At 37.1% G+C, this 12,500-nt stretch overlaps 1 protein-coding gene across 1 annotated transcript in view; it reads right to left on the bottom strand.

Annotated features, from left to right (window-relative positions):
• The window catches only part of emx3 (empty spiracles homeobox 3), a 19,341-nt gene extending 8,293 nt beyond the window's left edge, over positions 1-11,048 (bottom strand). The window contains exon 1 of the mRNA XM_080465549.1: positions 10,167-11,048. Coding sequence (XP_080321675.1) covers positions 10,167-10,581 — 415 coding nt within the window. The 5' untranslated portion in view covers positions 10,582-11,048. The remainder of the gene's footprint in view (positions 1-10,166) is intronic.
• Between the last annotated feature and the right edge of the window lie 1,452 nt (positions 11,049-12,500).

Genomic DNA, 12,500 nt, shown 5'->3' with positions numbered 1-12,500 from the left:
TAGACTTTTCAGATGAATTGAGACACTTGAAGAATCATTCTGGAAACATTTACTGTTTTTCTCTGGAGAAAGTTACTCTGACAAATACTCAACATGGAATATTTAGACTTTCATGTTTTATTGTCTCTGGACTGTTTGTCACATGACGGCGTCATCCTGAGCTCATCTCTCCAACTCTCAAATATTTTCTAATAAAGTGACTTAAACGTTTATTATTGTTATATTTTTAAAATACTAATTATATTATTTCATATTCTTTTCATAATGCGATTATATGATGATGATTATAATATCATGTTTTGACAGTTTAATAGATTTTATTATTCTAAATGAGTATTTGTGTCTCAAAATGTAAATAAAACTGAAACATTTAGTAAATCCAGTATATCCACCTTGGAAAGCAAAACACTTCACGTTTAATGAAAATTATGTTTTTTGACAGAATTAATGACGGATTTTTTTTTTCACCTTTTGCTTTGATGCAATGAAACGAATCATTAGAAAAGTAGAAAGAAAAAATATGTTATTTAATAAAATGAAAGAAGGAAGAAAAAGAACAAAACTAAAAGAAATTTCAATTAATTAGTGTGTGTGTGTGTGTGCGTGCGTGCGTGCGTGCGTGCGTGCGTGCGTGCGTGCGTGCGTGTGTGCGTGCGTGCGTGTGTGTGTGTAACACAGATTTATGACTTTGTGGGATGTTTGTTTAAACTGCCGCGTTTCCTTTACGACTTTACGACTGCGGGGGGAAATTTGGCTAGCCGCTACCTGAGCGCCAACTTATCGTCATAAAACGCCGTGAGGTTCTGCGAAGCGCGAGCGGCGTCTGATCGCGTCCAGAAGGTTGTGCCGGTGTTTTCGTGACTGCGGTTATTAAAAGTGGCGGATTAGCGTATTTTTGCTTCGGTTCGGCTCATTTTCCTGCAGCGTGATCGACTCGTCGCCGCGGCGACGCTCATTTGTTTATCAGACGTGTGCGGGTTCAGAGACGCGAGGGGCGCCGTTTCTTTCCGCTCGCCCCCGACGTCACGCGTCGCCTGCTTTCCCACCGTTTATTGAAATCGCACGGAAATTTTTCCGCGTCTTTTACATAAAGACAAAGTTGAGCGAGGCCACTGAAAAGAACCCGCGGCGACGTCGGGCACGCGTAAAGGGCGGCGCGGAGGACAAAGATGTCTGCGCGCCTTTTATCCAACGTTAGCGTCTGGGACGCCACTTTCATATGCAAAGTGGTCGGCGGGAGCGGCAGCGTGCGAGCGTCTCGGTTTGCAAATGTTTGTGACGGGAGGCGAATGAAACTTTAATGTAGCAACTGTGAAGTTTAGCGGCGGTTCGGAGGTCAAAGGTCGAATTTAGAAAATGATCATTGACTTCACGGGTTTTAGGCTAGCTGGCGAGTTTAAACTTTACAGAAATAAAGATTTTACGTGTAAATAAATGTTCTCTGTGAGAATGATGTGAACATGATCTAGAATTGGAGGATTTAGAAACTTTAAAACAAAATCACAGAATCGTCAAAGGTCAAAGGTCAAAGGTCGCTGGGCCGTGTCACTGTAAGACATTAGCATCAAGAAGCTACATTAGCGGAAAAAAAAACAAAAAAACAAACAAGCTACAAAAAGGTAAATAAAACAGGATTTGACATTTAATAGAGGAATTTGGTTGTTTGTGTTAAAAAGTAAAAATGTATTCCGTTAGCATGTTTACGCTAACTGGCTAATTTATAGTAGAATTTATAATAATAATTAAATCAATTAAAATCTGCACATTTTTAAGGCAAACGTTCAGAACCTGTCAGGGTATAAAGAGATTCTGGTTCCAATAATCAACATTTCACTCAATAATTTTGACATTTTCGTTCATTTCAAGTTTTACACAGATTACAAAGTTTCTGTATAATTTCAGTGTCGGAGCATTTTTCAATGCCGACTCATAAATCATCAGAAACTTTAAAATGTTTGTAATCTTTATAAAGTGAGAAATGGAGGCTGTTGGTCAGGTTAGTGCAAAAAAAACAAGAAAAAGAGATTTGGATCTAAATTAAGCTGTTAATCTTAATTCTTATTTTGGAGATTGGACGGCTCAGTGTGTAAAAAAAAACACTGTTACTTAAAAAACTGTTGAGACATTAAAAATAAACCGATTTCAACTCGGAGATGATCTAAAAAATGTTCCAGTGTTTCTCCACTGAGTTTGCTGTTTTAAAAGTATTTCTGCATCTAAAAATCTGTAAAACTTCTAAAAACTTCTAACGAGATTTCAGTCGGTTTTTATCCATTTTCATGTTCTACAACACGTCACTGCACATCAACGGAAGAAATCAACCCAGAGAGCAGCTTTCATTTCAATTCAACGTTTTTAAAAGTGTTTCTGCCAAAACAACGTTAAACAACAAGACTCATCGAGTCAAACAGCGAAAAAAAAACTGTGAAAACTGCATCAATAAAACATGAAAGGGAAGAAGAGACGCAAAAATGAGCAAAAATGAGCAGCAATAAAATGGTTAATAAATAAATTAAAAAGCTAAAGAGAAAATAAAATGCAAAAGTTCTGCAAAGAGCAAGAAATTTACTGTGAGATACTTTATATTTCTAGTCTGTTCAAAGTAACAATAGAATTACAATACAATATCATATAATAATAAAATATACCAAGAATTGCTGCGAGGAGTCAAAGAGAAGCTCATGAGAATAAAAAATATAAAGAAATGTGAAAAGAGCCAAATAAATTCACTAGAAAGATTTCACAAACACCAAAGAAGATCAAACATAAAAGACGCTAAGAGAAGAAAAACACCAGAAATTACACATAAAACTGCTTCCTAGAAAAACTACACAAAAATCTAAGTCTGACTAGAAACAACAAACACAATGAATTCTCAGAAACCTGTACTGGAGCCACCAAAATACAGAAAAACACAATAAAAAATGTAAAAATAGAAATCACTCTAAGGGACAGGTGGCTGCAGGAAATGACCCCAAAAATCTAAAAGGATATTAAAATTGAACATGAAAAAGCTTCTTCAAAGAAACATGTCAGGAGATGAAAGAAACACAAAGAGATTATCTGCTCCTCCGACAGTAACAGAGAGGAATTCTTCATGAAGCTAAACTGCTTCAATCAAACTAAATAAAAGACAAAAGAGACAAACTGGACATGAAACAGGAAATAAAAGCAAATAAAAGAGCCAGAAGAAGTTCAATGACGGAAACATGAGAATCTCATAATCACCAAAAACAACTGCCGAGTCAGAAACTATAACATACATATATATATATATTTATCTAGTATCTGCTTATATAAATCTAAGTTGTGTATGACACTATAGTTGTACAGTTTGAGGAGCTGCGACCAAATAATCCATCAATCCCATCAAATCTAAAAACCTTCAATTGTAACGGAAAGAAAAGAACTGAAAAGGTTTTAAAGGAGATTTCAGCTAAAAAGAGATGCAGCAGCAGCATAGAGCAGCGCAGAGCAGTACAGAGCAGCAGCAGCACAGAGCTGCACAGAGCAGCACAGAGCAGCGCAGCACAGAGCAGCATAGAGCAGCACAGAGCTGCACAGAGCAGCACAGAGCAGCGCAGCACAGAGCAGCGCAGAGCAGCACAGAGCAGCACAGAGCAGCGCAGCACAGAGCAGCGCAGAGCAGCACAGAGCAGCCTGGTTTTATAAAGCAAACCAACAGTAACACAGAAGCAGCAGCAGCAACCATCAGGATCCTCATGGCAGCACTGTCCAGAGCAGCAGGTGAGTAAAGACAGGTTACCAGGTTACCAGGTTACCAGGTTACCAGGTTACCAGGTTACCTTTACCTTTACCAGGTTTTCTCTCTGATGAGGCTGGTAAAGTCAAATTACTGAGAACTTTCACTCTTAATCTCCACCAGAGAGCCGATTCAGAGTCTTTTGGTCCATTGAGGGTCTCAGTTTGATTGTCAATAGTCCAGGTTTTGAAGAAGAGCGCCCCCCACTGGCAGTGGTTACAGGTGACATGTGGAAACAGACTGAGGTCTCTGTTCCTCTTACAAGATTCAGCAGTGAAGAGCCGAGCTGTTCTTCTGCTTCAGAGGATAAACTCTGGTTTACGCTCCGTCTCAGTGTAAAAATACTAAATCTGTGTTTTCTTTGAGATCTTAACAATTTAATTGGTGTTTTGGCCGGATTAGAGCCTCTTGCGGCCCAATTCTGGTCCACGGGCCTTATGTTTAATACCCCCACCTTACAAACACCAGTGCCGTAGATCAGCTGGACGTTTCCTCCGGAGATCAGCTGATCCTGAACGGAGATCTTATAAGGAGAAACATGTGACGTAGAAAACCCCTCATGTGTATGAAGCGGTGAGGGATTAATGGAGGAGGATCATCATGGCAGACTGCTGGCTCACTGGAGAGATTATTATTAATATTATTAATCTATTTTTACTTTACGGATCAATAAGGGCTAATCTGTCTTGGTATTTTAAATATATGTAAACTTCCAACACTAGTTCGACCAATCAGAGAGGCCCTAGGCCTCGGTCAGCCTATGCGTTAATCCAGACAGATGAAAAAACCCACTGCAGAATTAAAACGACTAAAAGCGAGATGAAGGAAGCAGCTTCTTATGTTGAGTCTAAATAATCTCAACTTCTACAATCAGAACAAACTGGTCCCACAGAACTGAAGAGAAAAATGAAAAGTGCCTCAGAATAACTCAAACATTCAAACGGTCACAGCCCAGAGCGCCGAGTCACGAGCAAACAACGAGATTAGTTACAAGTTACTGTTTGAAGAATATAGAGTTACTTTACGAGTTACTGTGAATTAAAGAGAACTAATTACTTGGTAAATTATCTGATGAGTTCCTCAGGGTGTCTCGAGTTCCTGCTGATGTTCTGTACTCATAATGTTATTGTAGCATTAGCATTAGCATTAGCTGAGCTGTCAGCCCTCTGTGGATCAATATTCACTCGTTCTCCTCTAATATCCAGATTATAGAGCATCTTCCTCCTCTAAAGTCAGATTAGAGAGCGTTTTCCCACCCTAACATCAGATTATACAGCATCTTTCTGCTCTAACACCCAGATAATAGAACGTCTTCCTCATTTATCATCCAGATTATAGAGCATCTTCCTCCTCTAACATCCAGATTATAGAGTATCTTCCTCCTCTAACATCCAGATTTTAAAGCACCTTCCCCATCTATTATCCAGATTATAGAGGATCTTCTTCCTCTAACATTCAGATTATAGAACATCTTCCTCCTCAAACAACCAGATTACAAAGCATCTTCCTCCTCTAATATCCAGATTATAGAGCATCTTCCTCCTATAACATCAGATTATAGAGCATCCTCCTCTAACATTCAGATTATAGAACATCTTCCTCCTATAACATCCAGATTATAGAGCATCTTCCTCAGTTGATGCTACAATAACAGATGTAAATATTACCAGCAAATACACGTTAACGTAACTTCACCAAACCAGTAACTATTCAAGTAATAAACTTTTTAAAGTAACTTTAAACCAACATGTCGAGTCACTCACCACAAAGAATCTAGAAATGATCAAACTGAGGAATGTAATTGTACTCATTATTAAAGAGTAAAAGTAATCCACAAGTTACTTTTACGAGTAATTATATGCTTCAGTAATGAGTAAAATAAATGTGTACAACTCTGAGGTGAAACCGCGACTCACTGCTGAAGGTATCAATCAACCACGGAAAATAATCCTCTGCATCATCATCATCATTATCATCTTCATCATCATCATCATCATCATCATCATCATCATCATCATCATCAGCTGTAAACCTGCTTCCAAACCGTCAGCTTTTTATTATTGTTATTTTCTCAATCTTTTAAAAAGTCATTAAATCAATTAAACATAAAAATCCAGAAATACAATTTTCATTTATCAGAGAAAAAACATCTAATCTGAAGCGTCGACAGAAATATTGTCTGTTTGATTCGTCTGGTTTCTTTATTTTTTTTTTTAATTAAATGAGAGAAAAAGCGTCTCAGTGAGTCGCTGATCTGAAGGAGAATAAAACTCCTGATTCCTGCAGGACAAAGACACAGAAACTGAGTTTATGTTGAAATCAGTAGAAAAAGCAGCAGGAAACCGGATTACAACTCAACTATTCATTCATGTTATTAAAACTCTGAATTTAATCGAACGATCCCCAAAGTCCTGATTCACCTTAAAGACTGAAAACTTTGATTTATTGTTTTAACTAATTGTTTTAAACTAATTTAATGAAAACGGTCTAAAATGATTCACTCTTCATTATTTAATCTGTAAAAAATGTATTAATTTTCTCCACTAATCTTCATTAATTCAGTTTAATCTGTGAACACGTGACTTATATTTTATATATATATATATATTTATTACCTTGACAACACTGATTATTGTTCATTATTTATTAGTATTTAGTAACGTGACTGAAGTGAAATTGATGTTTCTAAAAGGTTAATATTGATTTTTACTGGATGAAAAGCAGCAGATGTTTTTTGATGTTTTGTTATAAATCTGATCTTCACTGAGGAATTATTATTCTGGTTTATTAGTCAGAGATTAAAAATGGAGATGACAGCCCTGATGTGTCCGCGTACCTTAAATAGTGTACTTTATAGATATATGAACAGAAGTAAAGCAGAAAAACACCAAATTGAATCTTTTTTTTAATATAATATCTTGATTTTGTTTAAAAACTGCGACTGAACACAAACTTTTTGACGGTTTTCACTGTGAGTCGCATCAGGATCAAGACAAGTTTGATTTTAAAACATTATTTTTGCTTTAATACTGAAATTAATCAACAGTTTAAGGAGACTGGGTTAAGTTATAAATAACTAAATGACATCATTAATGTAGAAATAACTAACTTATGTTCAACCAGAAATGATTGAAGTATCTCGTGATTTGAACAAAACTAACCTGCTATAATCTCACAAAATTAAGAAACATTCTGATGTTTCTTCTGAGGCCATTAAAGGTGTTTATTGATAAAAACATAAATTACACTGAGTTACCCCACTTATATAAATCTAAATGAACATTTGACTGCGGCTGCTGTATTTAGTGAGACGAACTAACATGAAACTCACATAAATAACCAGCAAATAGAAATAAAGATTTATAAAGGACATTTAAAAAAAAAAAAGGGGGAATATATTTTATACTGATTTGTCAGAACGTCTAAATGTGACACTTCAGGATGCAGAAATACCTGATAAAGATAAATTAGTTTGTAAACTTAATTCTTCTATATTAGTTTACTACCTTTCCTCAATTATGTGTAAAATTAATTCTCCCTGAGACTCTAAAATCTGTAAATCTCTCATTTCTATCTCAACTACAACATCAATACATGATTTGAAAGTTTTACAAAATAAAACTCCTCCCACGATTTTTGTTCTGAAATAATGTTTGAGGAAAATTCATGAACTTCCGTTATTTTAATCTGAAAATATTTTATATGAGTAGTTTTCTATTGAAAAATGACAAAAAATGTTCTGGTCTCGTCCATTTTGCTCCTGAACTCCAGATCTGAAGTTAAAATAAAAACAAACTGACTTTAAAGGTGTTTTAGTAGAAACTGATGGAGTTTTATTGTGAAGAATTAGAAATAAATAAATGATTGAGAATATAAAAGATTTGTTCTTTATCTGTGTAAATAATAGAACAATACATCATTTAATTGACTAAAAAAATCATTAAAACAATCTGGGAGTGTGTGTGTGTGTGTGTGTGTGTGTGTGTGTGTGTGTGTGTGTGTGTGTGTGTGTGTGTGTGTGTGTGTGTGTGTGTGTGTGTGTGTGTGTGTATTTTACATGTATGAAATATAAATAATCAGATTTAAAGTTGCGTGTCGATCAAAACAATCAGAGAATCACCAGCAGAGCTCAGATTGGGTGAAAATGAATATAATAATAATAATAATAATAATAATAATAATAATAATAATAATAATAATAATAATAATAATAATGATAATAATAATAATAATAATAATAATAAAAGGAAATCTAATCAAGTGTTCTATAGATCTAAGTTCTGTTCTATAGAAAAACAATAAAACTTTGTAGAAACTCTGAAACGTGAGAGATTGTTGAAGAAACTGAAAGAAGCTGAAGCAGTTTGAAGATGATAAATCTTCATCTTCTACCTGAGGACGTCTCATGATGAGACATGAGAGGAAAGAAAGAGCTCATATTCAATTAGAATCTCATTTTCTTTCTCTGTGAATCGCAATATTAAATTAAATCCTGATAGGATTTTTCTTTGTCATTTATTTATTCTTTTATTTTATTGATTTAATTACATTTTAGTATTTATAATAAGTTCTGTTTCTTCACTGTTTTTTTTTCTCTTTTTTGCGGTTTGACTATTTCTTTATATATTTATTAAACTGATAAGATGCTTCATTCATTTACATTTTTAATTAACACGTTGCACTTTTTTGGTCTTAATACAACAAGTTTCATGATTATTATTATTATTATTATTATTATTATTATTATTATTATTATTATTATTATTATTATTATATTGACTGCTTTAAGGTGGTTTCTGTATTTTACTTTATTTTTATCAGATATGAATTATTATTTCATATCATTACAAAGTTTGAATGTTTTTATCATTTATTTATAGAAATTATTTTATTTAGCATAATATCAAAGTTTACCATTTTATATTTTCGAAAGTATATTTCTTAAAAAATTATGTAGATTTTCTGAAACGTATTATTGTTGTTAATATTATTATTATTATTATTATTATTATTATTATTATTAAGGATTAAAGTTGCTTCTGAAATGTTTTCTCATTCAAATTTTATTTAGAATTTTTTTTTCATGTTTTTATTTTCACTGATTAATTTTTACCTCCTAAATACTATAAATTGATTGTAAATGTATGTTTTTTTCTATTCATAAACAGCTGTTTGCTACAATTAAACTTTAATTCCTGCATATGGGTCTTTTCTTTAAATACTTTAATGGAGTTTATATTGTATTCATATTGTCTCCTGCAGCTTCTTCTATTTATTTGTACTGAATTAAACATTTTGAGGTATAATCAGTGTACAGGTGATCACTGAGCCACATCTCCTCCAATAAACCAATATTTGCATTTCAACATATTTAAAAATACAGAAACTTCCAGATTGATTCACTTTACCTTGTTTGAATTTATATTTTAGGAAAGTTTTGTTTATTTTATTGTTTCTTAAGGAGGCCGAACGAGAAGCCTCTTTTGTTTTTGTTTTATAATTTTAGGCCGCTGCTGCATCTTTAAGATGAATCTGAGACCAAAACATTCAAATGAGCTGAAAACATCAAACTGTTAAAATAAACATTTCAAAGTCCTGAATATTTCTGGATTCCCTGTCTCTGGCCAAGAAAACAAAAACTTCAGTGTAAATAAAGAAAACAAAATGATCCTGGCGGATTTTTATAAACAAAAACAAATGTTGATAATTTGCTGATTGTGATTATTATCTGATAAATAGAGGCGCAGCTGCAGGTTCATTCTTCCTATTTTAAATGTTTTCCTGAGTTCAGCAGGATCATTTCTTTCCCACTGAATCTGCTGCGATCTGAAGGAAAACATCCGTTTAGAAAGTTTCACACAAACGCACGTGAGCACGATTATGGTTTCAAATGAGGCGCGTGTGTAAATAATAACTGTATTAAATACATTTACGCGTGAAAGAAAAAAACCTTCAGGACTGTAAGAATGAATCCTGCTTCTATATGAGGGAAACATTTTTAAATGCAACAAAATCCTGTTGGATTATTTCTCCTGCAAACTGATATTTTACAAGTTGAAGCAGAATTAAAGATTTTATAATCCTGCAACGAACAGAAACGCGGTTCTTTTCCAAATCGAGTGAATCGATTATCCAAATTATCCAAAGCTTTCATTGGATTGGAAAGAAGAAAATCAATTTGTTGACTTTGTAGTTTTTCTGAATCCAATTTACTGAAATCATTTTTAATTTCCTGTGAGGAATCTGTTCAAAATGATCTTTAAAGTAGTTCCTGTTCTGTAATTGATCTATAATTTCATCTCCCTGCAAACAGACACACTTTCCCCAGAAGAGCAGTGACCAGAACACCCGGATCAGAGCGCACGGCCCGCGGGCTGCTGCGCTCCGCCGCCCGCCGCCTCACCTTGGAAGCGGTGTCCCAGGTAGCGGCTCCGGAGCACCCAGGGGTAGAAGCTCAGCGCGTCCCGGTGTTGCGGGCTGAAGAAGCTCTGCGGGGGGATCTGCAGTTGGTGCAGCGGCAGCCCCCCGGGGCCCTGCGTGTGCGTCCCGGGCTCCTGCAGCACCATGTCCGGCCCGGCCGGGAACAAAGTCCTCCCGCTGCTGCCCTGGAAGCAGGGGCCGAACACCCCGGCGGCGGCGGCGGCGGCAGCGGCGGCGGTGGCCGGGTGCAGGGACTCCGGGAACCGGAGCGCCGTGGGCCGGATGGGCTCGTCCCCGCCGCAGGAGCCGCCTCCACCGGGGCCGCTGTGGCTGTTCGCCCCCTTCCCCACCAGAGACTCGATGGTGAAGCACTTCTTGTTATTGCTGTGGTGGAACATGGTGAACACCTGAAGCTGCTCGGACCCGGAGGAGGAGGAGGAGGAGGAGGAGGAGGAGGAGGATGAAGACACTCTGAGCTGCGTCCTGGAAGTCCGGTCCTCACACTCCCGGTCTCCCCATAACTCTCCCCAAAAGAGCGTCAAAATCCCGGCGTGAGCACCTGGAGGCTCCGGGTCCCTCTCACCTGTGCGCGGGTCGGGGCGGTGTCTGTGTGCGCTCTCGCCTCCTGCAGGTACACGAAACAAACCTCCACAAACTCCTGGAGGAGGCTCCGGGGCTCCGGGGCTCCGGGCTCCGGGGCGCGGGGCGCGGGGCGGCCGGGTGAGAGCGCGGGGCGGCGGGCTGCGGGGCTCGGATCAGGCGGTGTCTCCTCGCGCCTCTTGCCACCGCATGCTGGAGTCTATCAGATCGCGAGCCGGGAGCGTCTGTCAGTCACCCGCACGAGCGCACATACCTGCCCTCCACCAGAGGTGCGCCGCGCATGCGCACTGAAACCGAGAGCCATTTTGTTGATGGATGACGGAGGAGGAGGAGGATGGAGAGTGACAGTGATGAGGAAGAGGAGAAGGATTGTGGTGGTGAAGATGATAATGAGGATGATGAAGATGGGGATGAGGGAAATTATGTAGATGTTGATGATGATGATGATGATGATGATGATGATGATGATGATGTGATCGAATTATTTGGAAGCTGTTGCTGTATTGTCAGTTATTGTTTAAAATCACAAATAAACTAATGAACAAGAAACAATAATTCTTTACATGAAATTAAACAGAATCAAACAATTTCACAATAATTTCTTCATTAAAAATAAAAGTAAATCATTTTTTCTTTAGTTACTTTTGTCTGTTTTAAACTTTATTTTTTGACTAATTTTAATTGTGTTTGTTTTTTGTTTTGTGTGTAAAACGAAGTCCTTTTGGCTGCTTTGCTCCTTTTTTTAAACTTCTTTTGTGACTGTTTAGTTTTGTTTGTGTCATTTGAATATTTGAGTCTCTGTGATTTTAATCCCTATGGTTTTAATCCCAACGTGTCTAATTCTGTTCCTCTGCTTTCCTCTCAGAACTGTTGACATTATTCTGAGTCTTTAGTGTCTTTAGTGTCTTTTTATAGTTGATTTTTGTGTTTCTGTTGTTTTAAACACTTGTTAGTGTCTTTATGTCTGATGCTGTTGTTCTCTTTCTTGCACATTTAACATAATTCAGAACAAATTGTTCCTCCGTGTCTAGTTTTGGTTGTTTCTGTCTGTCTTATGTCTCATTTTTATTTAGGTTATTTTCTTACATATCATTACTTTTCAGTCTCACATTGGCTCTTTTTTCTGTCTCTCTTTGCATCTTCTGTGGTATTTTACATATTCTTAATATTCATACGAACCCAGCACAGAAGGTTCCCTGAAGAGGGAATCGAACCGGGGTATTACCGTCGTGACCCGGGAGAGCTCGCCACTGCACGCCGTGCTGCTCCTGTTGCGAGAAACATCGGAGAATCTGTCTCCGCATTTTTGTGCGTAAATCAGTTTAAGGTTTCCAACAAAAGTCAACAGGAGCTTCAGCGGAAACGCCAGGAAGACAAAACCAGTGACCCCAGAGGTCAAAGGTCGGGGGAGACGTCCTCGGCCCTCGTTAGTCGACTGAGACAGAAAACAAGTCGATGAGAAACAAATGAGAGTTTTCTCTGATGAAGAAGCAGCACAGCCGTGGAGCTCTCGGTTTATTTGACATTTATTTTTAGATTTTTTAATGATTTTAAGCCCCTAAATTGAGAATTCTTTAATAAAACAATATAATATAAATGTAAAGTGATATAATACAAGTACATGTCAGATTTCTTCCTCAGATTATACCAACGTGCTCCTCATCAGCTTTACATATTACCCGTTCATAAAAGAGTTTTACATCTCACACCTCAGGTT

This window comes from Lipophrys pholis (genome assembly GCF_963383615.2).
Source record: "Lipophrys pholis genome assembly, chromosome: 6".
Classification (NCBI taxonomy): Eukaryota; Metazoa; Chordata; class Actinopteri; order Blenniiformes; family Blenniidae; genus Lipophrys; species Lipophrys pholis.
Note: the sequence above shows the minus strand (reverse complement) of the source record. Positions and strands in the feature narration are given on the sequence as shown.